Source organism: Corvus hawaiiensis, chromosome 2 (genome assembly GCF_020740725.1).
Source record: "Corvus hawaiiensis isolate bCorHaw1 chromosome 2, bCorHaw1.pri.cur, whole genome shotgun sequence".
Classification (NCBI taxonomy): Eukaryota; Metazoa; Chordata; class Aves; order Passeriformes; family Corvidae; genus Corvus; species Corvus hawaiiensis.
In genome coordinates, this window is record NC_063214.1 from 93,208,159 (window position 1) to 93,221,761 (window position 13,603).

At 40.2% G+C, this 13,603-nt stretch overlaps 1 protein-coding gene across 2 annotated transcripts in view; it reads left to right on the forward strand.

The window, feature by feature from the left end:
* The window catches only part of SLC9A4 (solute carrier family 9 member A4), a 33,845-nt gene continuing 20,242 nt past the window's right edge, over positions 1-13,603 (forward strand). Inside the window, exons 1-5 of one of the 2 annotated variants that reach the window (XM_048326218.1) lie at positions 2-215; positions 372-892; positions 3,071-3,534; positions 8,977-9,236; positions 12,294-12,511. In XM_048326218.1, coding sequence (XP_048182175.1) covers positions 583-892; positions 3,071-3,534; positions 8,977-9,236; positions 12,294-12,511 — 1,252 coding nt within the window. In that variant the 5' untranslated portion in view covers positions 2-215; positions 372-582. Of the gene's footprint in view, positions 893-3,070; positions 3,535-8,976; positions 9,237-12,293; positions 12,512-13,603 lie in introns of both variants that reach the window. The other variant, XM_048326227.1, reaches the window with a different exon arrangement.

The following is a 13,603-nucleotide window of genomic DNA, read 5'->3' on the forward strand; positions in this document are numbered from 1 at the left end:
ACAGTCTATTTACACACCGACTGGTTTTGTTACCAGGTGCTACAGGACCAGGGAGTAGAGCCAAGTGTGGCGCCCGAGGTGCCGCTGAGCAGGGGAGGCAGCCAGGGAGCGAGGGCAAGAGAGGCAGGCACGAAGCAGGTTTTCCTATCTGCCCAGGCTGCCACCACCTCTCCCAGCTAATGCTGTTCCCTCGTGCTGTGCTTGCTGCCTGAACGGTGAGCGTCAAAAGTTTTTTGTTTTGTTTTGTTTGGGTTTTTGGTCTTGTTGGTTTGTTTTGGTTTTTTTTTTTGTTTTTTTTTTTTTGGACAGTGGAGAAATCAGAGAGGCTGGATAAATAATGCAGTGGGAAAGTATTTTTTATTCCTCAACAGGGTGATGCTGTGGCCAAGGATTTTCTGGGTCAGAGAAACCTGCACAACCGGTATCTTCATGCAGCTCTAGGTCCGTTTGTAACACAAGGAACGGGACAGGCACATTAGGACTATAAAATGACCTCTAACAGGCAGATAAAAGAGCCCTGAGAAAGAAGCGGCTGTGGCTGTGGGCAGCGTGAATCAGCAGAAGGGACAGTAGCACACCTTCATGCACCCACTATATGCTAAATCTGTAATAAAGTCGTCACAGCCCAATATGGGCTCTACCACGCTTGCACATGCAAAGCTTTCCAACCTGCTTCTGTTGCTGTTGAGTGTGGCATCCTGCTCTGCTTCTGCTAATGTGGATGAGCCCAGCTTGGGCAAGAGGTCCTTGCCTCACTATGAACCTGATTCCAGTGGTGCTGTTGGCTCCTCACAAGACACAAGGCTACATGTTCTCACGCTGGACTATGACTATGTGCAAATTCCCTATGAAGTTACCCTTTGGATCCTCCTTGCCTCTTTTGCAAAAATAGGTAAGTAGAAAATGGGGTCTCGGGTCCTCCTATCTTGGAAAGAAGTTAAAAAAGTACAATGTAACCAAGTAACTTTCATTCATTTTGTAGCTGGGATTGATTTTACAGTGTCTGTTCTCAAAAGAATAACTGTGTTCATTACCATGGCAATGCCAAAATTCCACCTTAAAATGATTCCATCCTACTTCAGTTAACGTATGACCTCTAACCTTCATGTCTCTTGGACTGTGAGTAGTAAGTAGCAACAGATCTCCCTGACACAGTGCTGTCCACTCATTTTTCTAGTCCTTATACATCATAAGATGCTGGAATTTGCAACCTGACACAGCTGCAGAAATCAGTTACACCAGACTGAGAGTTCAAGTGTACTGAATTTTGAGGAGAAAGTGTAAAGAATTCTTCCTTTGTGTGAATAAGAGGAAACATTTCCCTCTGAGTCTTTGTTTTACATATTTGCTCTTTCAAGTTTGTGTGAAAAGTAATACCAGAGGAGAGAGACTGAGAGTCTCTGAGGGTGTGGATCATCAGAGATGCAGGCTAAGTACCTTTTGAATACACACGAATGCATCTAGCTTCTATTAGAGCTCCATGTGGGTATCTGAATGGGAAAAGACAATTCATGGAGCAGTAATTACAGTAGGGACTGCAATTAACATGGCAAAAAAGCTCATCATACCTTACACATTTTCATAACTGGACTTAAATTATTTTGACCATTCAAAAGTAATGCAGCAATATCAAATAAACGAAGAAGATAGTAATAATGCGAAGAGTTGCACACATAAAATCTCCCTTTTCTTTTGATCTTTCTGTAGGATTTTCAAACATTTCTTTAGAACAGACTCATAAGTGAGACTGATGTTTTTCTGGAGGTGGCCTGAAGATAAACATTTTTCATGTCATAGTCACCCAGCTGACAAAAATCATTACCACTAACCATAATTTGCCAGTTTCATTATAGCTGATGCCCTCAATCCAATTCCAAAAAATGTCTTCACTGATAACATAACAATCAAAATTTTCACAAATAAAATTTGTTATGGCATCAGCAGAGTGTGTTAACAGTAAACATACCGACCAAATTATTTGTCATCCATAAAATCATAGGACTTAACATATGGCACATCTACACAATATTCTTGTTTTGAACAAGAAATAGATACTTTAGAAGAACTGTGTGGTGCCTCCCAGATGGACCTGTTACTTTTACTGTGAGTTTTCAAATAATATTATTTCTGATGAAAAGTGTGGAGCTGTTAATTTCAAATATAATTAGATGAAAGAGTTAGTCAGAATAATCCGGTTACCCAGGGAAGAAGATTTCCAAACTGTTAAAGTTTTCAGTGTTTTATTCAGGTATGATCTTCTTTCTGGATTTCAAGATTTAAGGGTGGAAAAAAGTTCCAAGATCTTAAAAGGCAGAACAATCCCCTTATTCTGGCAGAAGACTTGAAAATGGTTTTTTAAATTAAAAGGCGAATGAGTGGATTTATAATATTAACATACTTCTTGATTAAAAAAAAAAAAAAAAGTGTCCTAAAAACCCATTGAAAATTTCATAAAAATATTTTTATATTCCTTTGTGTTTGAAGTCTGATAATTCAAGGATCACAGAAATACAGTCATGGCAGAGCCTTCTAGACCTGCAAGATGAAATCTGAGCTAGCTTCAAGCATGGGGTCACTGACATTGGATTTAAAGGTTTCTTAGTCTTCCTCATTCTCATTCTTTCAAATTTAAAAAAAATCCTGACATTTGTTGTACAGGCACCTCTCACTCATGATATGATCACACAGTTCCTTGTATAGTGACTAGATGAGACAGTAGCAGGTGGGAAGTCAGGATTCTTGGAGAATATGTTCCTTCCAAATTGTGGAGGATCTTTTCAAAGAGGTTTCTGCCTTTCCAAAAGTGAAGCTTAAGCTCAGACATGCTCGCTCAGAAATCAGGAGCTGGGCAGCAGGAAAAAAAGAAATTCAGGGTCAAACTCTTGCCCTGCTTTAGTGACAGAAGTGTGGGAATGTTTAGTTTTGAAAGGAAGAGTACTGTCTGTTTTTACCTTCATAATCCTTAGAGCAAAACCTGCCTGGCTGAAGACAAAGTGTTCAAATGGAGGCAAGACAATTGTGTGACATCAGGTAATTTAAACTTGAATAATCTCCAAATGTTTTATTCAAGGTTTCCATATCTATCACCGATTACCAAGACTTATGCCTGAAAGCTGCATCCTGATTGCCATTGGAGCACTAGTAGGAGCAATCATCTTTGCCTCCCATCACAAATCTCCACCAGTGATGAACACTAGTATTTACTTCCTGTATCTCCTTCCCCCTATTGTCCTGGAGGAGGGTTATTTCATGCCAACTCGACCATTTTTTGAAAACTTTGGATCCATTCTTTGGTGGTCTGTTCTGGGAGCTCTGCTAAACTCATTTGGTATTGGCCTCTCCCTCTATGGAGTCTGCCAGATCGAAGCCTTCGGCCTGACTGACCTGAACCTGCTGCAGAACCTGCTCTTTGGCAGCATGATTTCAGCAGTGGATCCCGTGGCAGCTCTGGTAGTTTTTGAAGAAGCCTCCGTTAATGAGCAGCTTTACATGATGATCTTTGGAGAGTCATTGCTAAATGATGGCATAACTGTGGTGAGTTTCTTTCCACTCCTTGTTTTCCCCTCTTTGTACTCATGTGGCTTGCAGGGTTACTAGGCACAGGGCAAGAACAGCTCAAAGGAGATCCTAATACATTATTTATTTTATGAATACTCCACTCAATTGCACACAAGGGATTTTAATGTATGCAAAAATTACATCTTATATTACCACTTTCAAAAGCATGTATTTTAGAGCTGCCAGAAGAGGGAAATATGCGTATGAGATGTGCACTTGCATTCACTGAAGTGAATGGATAAGCTACAGCTGATTTTCCTGGTAGGATCGGTGTAGGACCTTGGAATGTTCTTGACATTGTACAAGCAAATGAATAGAAAATTGTACTGCTTAAAGACTGAAGGCGGCAAGGGTAGAAATACAGGAGACTCTGCTTTCTCACATACCTGAGAGAATCCTCTGGAAAAAAATAAAAGGCAAGCCAGATGTGGACAACCTCTAGAGGCTACACTCTGTCCTCCAGCCCTTTCTAGAAATTTCACCAGAGACCTTAGTCAGGAATTCAAAATGCCACTAATAACTTCACACAACTGTTTCGATCAGTAAAAAAATTGACATCTGACAAATGTTTGCCTTTTTTAGCTGTCTTGTCATAAATATCCAGAAACAACGTTTCCTGAATAAGAGAGATTTTGTTTGGTTGATTGGGTTTTTGTTGTTGTTGTTTTTTTCTTTTTAAAAGGTAAAGAGTTTTACAGAGCTCCTTTCGCTAATATTTTTCCCTCTATCTCATTAGTTCTGCTAAAATTGGAGCAACCTGAAATTCTAGCTGTAAGCATAGGTGACAAGAACATTTAAAACATATGTTTTTCAAGGAAGAAATTTCAAGCAGGACGTTTATTGCTCAGAAACCAACAGGACTGCTCATGTGGTACAAGTTAATGGCAGGTTCAGGAGTTTCACTAGATAAGATCTTTACAGAATTTAAATCACAGGAATCTAAACCACGTAAAAACTATTCAGATACTGCTATACATGAGGTACAGCCCAACTCGGACTTGTAAAATCTGTACAGAGTTCACTGCTGAAAGGCTTCATGGGAGAGGTGCAGTTTATGAGTATCGAGAAAAGAAAAAGGAACAAAGTAACTTCTTGCAGCCACAACCTATTGATCATAAATCCTTCTTCTTGGTGATCAGAGATACAGGGCTGATGTAGAACTAAGGGACAAGTGTAATTTAATTTTCATGCAAACTACATGGGCGCTACAGGTGTAACAGAAAAATCCCCACTGCATCTATTACTTACACTTTTTGGTTTCCTCAAAAACGGACCTCAAAAATGTAATACCTCTTTTTCATACTGGAAGAGCTTGTTTCATGCTTTTTTTTGATGGGCTTGCTACCTTCCCTTTCCTTTTCTCCCAGATGTTTATGGTGCAGGTCCAACTCCTGATGGTATTTACCTGAGCTTCCAGTCAGGATCCTGTTAGAGTACAAATGTGCAGCGACAGAAAGCCTTTTAAAACAGCAGACTTAGGCACTCCTCAGCAGCACTGGGTGTGTTAGTAAATGAGATGAAAGGGATATGTTGGGTCCACCACTGAGAGTTCCCATTGCCCCACACACTCTCATCTTTGGGGCTCATCTCAGAGCAGCTGTGTTGCCATCAGTTTGTCAGCTCCTGCTATTGCATCTCTGTATCAACCACCACTCATCCCCTTTCTGGGCATTTGAGTTTTCAAAATCTCTGCCTGGCTTCACGGTTAAGAACACTGAAGTATTTGTCACCTGAATGGAGCCCAGTAGGTGACTTTCCCCTCTCTGATATCCCACTTACTTTTTTCAATACTTTAAAACTATTTATCTCAGGTGTCTTCTCTTACCATTTCCTTCTCTTTCTCTCTTAACAGTTTCATTTGCTCTAACTGTTTAAAAAAGATAGTATCACCAAGATACATTAAGCATACATATCTTTTTATTGTTTTAATACAAATATCCCCTGGTTCTCTCCAGCCAGCTTATCAGCTTGAACATTTTTTCCCCAGCAGGAAAAACTGGTATGAGTTTTGTTGAACTTGTCTGTTACATTTGAGGAAACAATAGCTCTGTCTTCTATATTTAGTTCAATATCCTGGTATATATAAAAAAAATGGCAAAATAACAGACTGTAGAATTAGAATTATAATCTAGAAGTTAGGACTTTGCCTTAAGGGGCTGGGAGAAAAATGGGTAATTTACCCTTTCTACACATTGGTACCTTTTCCTATTCCCCTCAGTAGGGCCATATCTGTGGATGGAACAAGAAGGGTCCAAATCCTGTTAATTGCTTCTTTCCCCACTTACTTCTGAGTGGTCTGCTAGCATCAGAATAGTTCAGACAGCAACAGGTCTGGACCTAGGATTCATCATACATTAGTGGAGTTTCAAAGCCCTGTTCAAAAAAGTGTAGTAAATCCAGTGCAGATCTTATTCAAATCTGAACTCGGGTAGAATACCCTGATTTTGCTGTGAATTTGTGCTTCAGGTATCTGAAGCTCTGGTCCCACATATACACAGATAATTTTGTTTCTAAACAGGAGCTGAGAACCTGTATGCACCAGGAAATGGAATATTCTCTTACTGCTTAGTCTCTGAGGCTTGATTTTAGAAATACTGAGAACACCTATATATCATGCTGTATTCAAAATGAGTGACAGAGACTATATTCTCTAATGGAACACTCTCTTCTTTGTATGCAGCAGAACAGTTAAGTCTAATACATGTTGAAGACCTAAGTAAAATTATTCTTTTATTTGAGGAGACTTGAAACTTCCTCTTTGATGTCACTGAGAAAGACTTTGACCACTGGTTTGGGTGCCAGGAAGGATGATGGAGATATTCTCTGCTCCCACTGTAAAAGTTGTTCCACTGTGCTTACAGTAAAACTAACTACAGTGGTCAGAAATAATTATCAGGGTAGTAAGAAAGAATTATCAAGAAAGTCTGTGTTGCTGGTTAAGGCAGTCAGTTGAGAATCTTTTCTTCCAGTGCTTCTGATGTGGGTGGTATGTGCAGTAATTGTACAGAGACACCTGGAGCATGGAGCAGTCCCTGCGGAGTCCCCTGTGGCAACAGTGTCATGCTCTCTCTTCCTCTCCCTGGCTCTAAGAGCTGCCCAGTGGTACAAAATCCTCTCCAAACAACCCAAAGCATGATGTTCTCAGTCTTGCTACATGACACCACTATCAATCCATCCCTTCTTTTTGTGTGAGCAAAAGCCTCCTAATCTGATTCAGGCTTTCCTAATATGAAAAGAAGTCTAGTATTCCATTTACTGGCATAAACACTGCAATGTAACTTAGCTGATCCTTACTTATATGACACAGTGCATGTTGTGGTACAGAACAATTTACTCCCACAAAGCATGTTACAAAAGAAAAAAGGAAATTATGTCATATTTCCATAGCTTCCATTTTGATGCCAAGTCAGTTAAATCATATAGACACTTTAGGAACTAAAAAAGAGAAAAAAATTTCTTGTTAAGTCATTTGCTGAGAATAACTTTCTTTCTTCGTAAGTCAGCAATAGAGTCGTTTATAAAGAATGACAAGTCTTAGGAAGAGGTCAAAGTCTACAAGAAAGGGAAACAGAGAGAAAACAGGCTCTGAAATTAAAAGCTATAAGGTAGGTAGGGTGAGGTTTGCTTACTGTGGAGACATGAACCCTCTTTTCCTTATCTGCCACTGAAGAGCCAAATTTCATACACTGGCATTAGGAAAAAGTAGTTCTGGGTATTTTCTTAAATGAAATATTTTGTTTGGCTTTGTCTGTCTCCCAGAACTATTAGCAGTGAGCCTCCTGAAGAACAGACTGTGTGACAGCTCAAGGTTATATGTCCCCAGCAGCAATTTAAGATTAGATAGTAGCTGAGCAGTAATTATTATCCTAATGAGCTTGACTCTTCTACCTGCAAATACCTGCTTTAGTCTTCTTAATAACCTTCTGGAATTAACTAGATGAAGAAGAAAGACCAAAGAAAACCATAAAATGCAAATTACTTTGGTCTATTTATTGTTTTTGAACTAATGCTTTAATGCAACATCTTTGGAGAGCTGGTGTCTTTAGTGGTTTATCAAATTCTCTTTGAAACTGAAAGGTCACTTTCATGTGTTACACATGCACTGTAAACAGATCTGACAGGACTTAATATTAACTGATTGTCAACAACCTCTAAGGCCTTTTTATTACTACACCACTCATTACTCTGGAAATTTTCTATTAATTTCTAAAAGATGAATGAAAGTGAAATATGCTTAAAATTTTTCATTAACAGTTTCTGCAGAATAGAAATTATTGATAATAGAAGTATGGTAAAGTTTTCTGCTCTAAAGACATTTTCTTTACAGACCAAATTATAAAATACATTATATAAAATTTTAATTTGAATTCAATTCAATCTTTCTTCTAATCTGATATTTTCTTTTAATTTTTGTAATTTCAAGATTTCTAGTCAAAATGTGTATAAGTGCAGGGTCCTTAGAACATTTAGAGTGTCACAGTATTTGGTTCTTACTTTGAGATTGTTCTCTGGGGAGGTGATTAAGTGGCATCGAGCTCCAAATATATGATGATAGAGAAGCTTTATTTATCTATCTGGAGACAATATGAAACTGAGGCTACTCCCTTCCCTTCCCTTCCCTTCCCTTCCCTTCCCTTCCCTTCCCTTCCCTTCCCTTCCCTTCCCTTCCCTTCCCTTCCCTTCCCTTCCCTTCCCTTCCCTTCCCTTCCCTTCCCTTCCCTTCCCTTCCCTTCCCTTCCCTTCCCTTCCCTTCCCTTCCCTTCCCTTCCCTTCCCTTCCCTTCCCTTCCCTTCCCTTCCCTTCCCTTCCCTTCCCTTCCCTTCCCTTCCCTTCCCTTCCCTTCCCTTCCCTTCCCTTCCCTTCCCTTCCCTTCCCTTCGTCAAGTGCTATTGCAAAACATGTAACATTCGTGAGTCCATCCAATGAAGTTTGTCCAGTCTACTGATCCTATAGACAACCTAAATGGGATTTAAATCAAATGGGTGATTCTTAGTCCCTGCCCTGCCCCATCCTGAGTCAGAAGGAGAATGCGGAGGGTAGAGCCTGGGGCTGTCAAGGTACATGGCTGGGCTTTTAACTTCTGATACAAAGACCAAAACTTAAATTTACCTTCAGAAAACAAACAAACAAAAGACTATTTTTTTATTATTCAGTGGCATGTGGTCCCACAGTAATTTACTTCTATTCCACAGCCATTTACCCTTCTTTTTTTTTCTCTTTTTCAGGACACTTAACAGACTCTTACTTCTGGGACTTGTTAAGAACAATCTGAGATTTCAATTGTTACTTTGCTGATATGTCTAATGCAATTTCAGGCATACAAAGACACAGACACACACAATGTTTCACCTACGAAATGAGTAAACCTGCCAGGTTCAGAAGCATGCCTGACTGCTTTCTTCTTCTTTTCACATGTAGGTTTTATATAACATCTTCATCGCCTTCACCCAGATGCACAGGTATGAAGAAATTGAATCCATCGATATCTTTGCTGGCTTTGCTCGCTTCTTCGTGGTGGGGCTGGGTGGAGTCTTGTTTGGCATTGTATTTGGATTTGTCTCAGCATTCATGACTCGTTTCACCCACAACGTCTCTTCAATCGAACCACTGCTGGTCTTCATGTTCAGCTACCTGTCATACTTGTCTGCTGAAACCCTTTACATCTCTGGCATTTTGGCGTGAGTATTCCTTTCGCCTTTTTGGATGATGTCTTGGAGGAAGTGGCATTGCTTTTTGGTGGTTTGCTCAAGGCTGGTACAACGCAGCCTCAGAGAGGGAGTGGACAGCTTCTTAGATATCTGTAAAATGCAGTGGTAACTAGGAAAATCAAACCCACAGTCAGTGTAGGCACAGGTATGCTACCAAGGAGCATTGGTGAAAGTACTGCCAGTTGTGGGTAAAGTGGCCAGTGCTGCCACCATCTGTCTGTGATCTCTGATAAGATCAACAGCAGGAGAGAATGATTTGTTAATACAGCAGTTTATCTGCATTTATTTCTAAGCAGTTTCACAATCAGATTATAAGAGAGACATAAGAGTATGAAAAACATAAGAAAGGACACCTGAGTTCTTTGTGAACTTCAGCTCTAACACAATTTAATGGAACTACATTACATTTGAACAGCATCACTGGGATTGAAACTGGGCAAAACCAGGCGAAAGAGAACATCACCTACCCTTGCATACTTACAGCCATGTATATGAATATTGACAATCATATTTTTTTGTGGTCAGGATAGCTTGATACTGCTGTAATGCTGGGGACATGTTCCTCAAAGTATGTGATGGTGTGGGTGTCTGATGCAGAAAGAAAGCTGGCAGGTTCTTGACTGGAGTAAATTCAGAGAGGATGAGAATTGTGGGAAGGAAAGAGGATGGCAGCAGGAAAGGAGCTGGAAGAGAAAGGAGGGAATAGGGATGGAAGTGAGAGACTTAAGGAGAAAACTGCTGTCAAGTGAGTTTCAAGGATACCACACCAAACAGCCCATCTGCAGGGTAAAGCATAAAGAGATGGGAACCTATGTTGCTAAATGCCCCAGCTGGTGCTGCTGGCTGCCGTAGGCTCAGCGCACAGCTGGTGGGTAGCAGCAGCTTTGCATGGCCTGTACTGGCTCTGAGCTTTCATGATGGGTCTTGGAGGACCTCATGTTCCAGAAAGTGTTTCCCTTTACAGAGGAAAAACCAGTTTAAACTTAACAAGTACAAGCATATGGCTGCTGATGACCAGACAGCTGCATGTACTCACCTCAACTTGTGAAGCTGATTTCACAGAATCACAGAATGGTTTGGGTTGGAATGGACATTTAAAGGCCATCTAGTCCAATGCCCTGGCAATGTGCAAGGACATCTTCAGCTAGATCAGGTTGTTCAGAGCCCTGTCCAAACTGGCCTTGAATGTTTTCACAGGTGGGACATCCGCCTCCATTCTGGGCAACATGTACCAGTGCTTCACCACTCTCATTGTAAAAAAGTTTTTCCTTATATCTAGTCTAAATCTACCAAAATCTTTTAGTTTAAACCCATTATCCCCTGTCATTTTGCAATAGGTGTGACTAAAAAGTTTGTCCCCATCTTTCTTATAGGCTTCTTTTAAATGTCAAAAGATTGAGATAAGGTGTTCCTGAAACCTTCTCTAGGCTGAAGAATCCCAGGTTGTTCAGGTTCAGAGCAGAATTGCCTTTGTAAAAACAAAGCAGGATGGCCCTGGGAAGCAGCATTTGAATATTTAAACATTAAATAAGTAGTTAGTCAGGATATAGATTATCTTGAACAATTAGACAAAGCAGATGAGCCTTGTGCTATGTTTTGTATATCCAACACGTATACTCAGATTGAGGTGACTGGCAACTTTCTTTGAGCAGGATTAGATCTACTATGCAGTGAGCACTAATACCATATAGACCCTTTCCTACCTGCACTGCCCAAAATACTGCTTCCCTGCCTGTTCCTTGCACTAGACTACATAGCTCTTTATTTCTTTCACTTCTTATTTTCATTAGAGTTCTGAAATTATTAGTAATATAAGAATGTTAATATAATTGGGATTTATTATTCTTACTGCTTCATTAAGGAAATTATTGCTTGTTTTAGAGATGGGAACTTATTGTCACCTTTCTGAATTATTGAGGATTCATTCATTTTTCACTTGGATCATGAAAGTCTATTATGTATGTGTATCTGAAAGTCAACAGTATTAATCATTAATGCCTAATGGCCTTGTCTTGGAGTGTCCTTGGACATGCTAAATGACTCAGCTCCACCAGGATACCCTTGAGATTTCTTCAGCGGAAATTAAATGAGCAGAAACTAGAGAAAGGTTATTTAATAAAGAGTCATCATTCTCTGAATTCACAAGTTTGGAAAAATATCATTACAAGAAACCCCAAAAGACTAAAATCATATCAGTAGAAACTAGATAGGTGATGGAATATGTTACTAGCATAGCACTCAATCTGTACTACCTATGGAAATGCAAAGGGGAAAAGGGAATCCCCTTCAGTAGGACTGATCAAAGACTGCTCCTCCATGTGATTGTCACCAGCATCTGTGCTGGGTGGCTGCTGATTCCTCTGAAACAGGCTCTAGTCTTCATTAACAGTGAAGAAGTGGAAAACATCCCTTTGCTTCTATAGGCACATTCCCCATGCCCTAGGTAACTAAAGGGAGAAGGACACCCTTGTAGGTTAATTGAACTTTCTCCTGCTGTGGTTGGAGAGTCCTGAAGCTTGCCCTGGCACTGCTGATATGGCAGCCAGCTGCCGGGGAGCCATGGGAGCTTTGGCCCTGGCATGGGACTACCATGGTCTGCCGCTACCACCTCTCGGGAGAATATCACTAAGCGGCAGGTTATGTCTGTCTAACTGATCCACCTGTAGGCTGGTACAAAACACAACCTGCCTGCTGTTTGAGACAAATATTTGGTGCTTGGTGGCTCCACGTTAGGCATTCAGGATAAAATGGACTTTGAACTGGAATGTGATACCCTCACTTCCTTGTCAGGAAGGTTGATTAGTTTTCTTCCTTTATCCTGTATGTAAAACAGATTTGTAAACCTGAATGAAGATGCTTTTCTATCCTATGAAATAGCTGAAGTTACTGAAAAAAAAAAAAAAAGCTCCTTGTTATGATGAAGGTCAGAATCTGGTGATGGAGAGTGCTGGTAATGATGGCTGATGTTGTCCTTAACTGAAAAGAAGAAGGGGTTGTGGCTGATCTCTGATGTTTTGCTTGATACAGGATGACAGCATGTGCAGTGACAATGAAAAAATATGTGGAGGAGAATGTTTCCCAGAATTCTTATACCACAATAAAATATTTCATGAAGATGCTAAGCAGCATCAGTGAGACCCTGATTTTTGTGTTCATGGGAGTGTCTACAGTGGGGAAAAACCATGAATGGAACTGGGCCTTCATTTGCTTCACTCTGCTCTTCTGCCTCATTTGGCGGACACTGAGTAAGTCAGCTTTTGCAGACAACCTTCTCTGCACCTCTGAGAAAAACTCTTTGTACAAAGTTGTGTTAAAAAAGCCTGTGGGGCAGGCACAACTTTTTTAACAACAAATTTACTAGGTTTATATTAGTGACAAGAAAAATTCACAAATCTACACACAGAGAAAAGGGGAAAAAAGCCCCACACAAACCTGAATGCCAGTCTCTAAGCACAGACTTTACGTTCAGGTGAAAATTGAATTTTTAAAGCAAAATTAAAATATTATCATGGTTATGCATGTTTAGGTGAAAATGGAATTTGTTAAGCAAAATTAAAATATTATCATGGTTATGCTTATAGAGATGTTTATATCTTAATTTACTATATGCCCTTGGGTAAGTGAGCCTCATAATGATTTCATCACACACTATCATTAACTTACTAATTAGATAATGTATATCATCAAACTTCTAGTACTGTAACACTACAGGTCCTGGGCTGGGAATGCTAGAGATATACAAAAAGAGGGAAGGTGAAAATTAGCACTGATAGATAACTAAAGAGGGACTTACACCACATGTAAGCCAACCACACTATGCTACTGCTCCTCACAAGTCAAGTCGGAAGTTTTAAACTGCCCATGTGAAATGACTCAATTTTGCACATGCTATGTCCCATTCCTGCAAAGGTCTCTTACTCCGGACCTTTGAGACTGGGATTCCTCTAGCATGGGCAAGGTGGTTTATAGATAGTGTCAGATGAGTTGTGGGACACAGTTTCTCATCTTCTCCTAATGTCCAGGATGGGTTGAAAGTAATGTTGAAAAGGGAGAAGCAATAAGGAGGCTGGTGGTTGGTGTTCTGGAGGTGGCAGCAGTCCTCGTACACTTCCCCTAAAAGCTGCCCTTGTGGCTTTTAACCAGTTCACTGCAACAGTGGAAGCAGAGAGGCAACACGTTGCCAGCTTCTCCCTCATCTACTGGTACTGTCCTGCTAAACTTTCTAGACAACACAAGAAAAGAAGGAATGGTCTGCTGGGTCAGACTAACTCTCTAGTGCTGTCTTCAAGAGACCATGCAGGAGATGCTAATTTTTGTAAGGGTAATTTATAATTTTA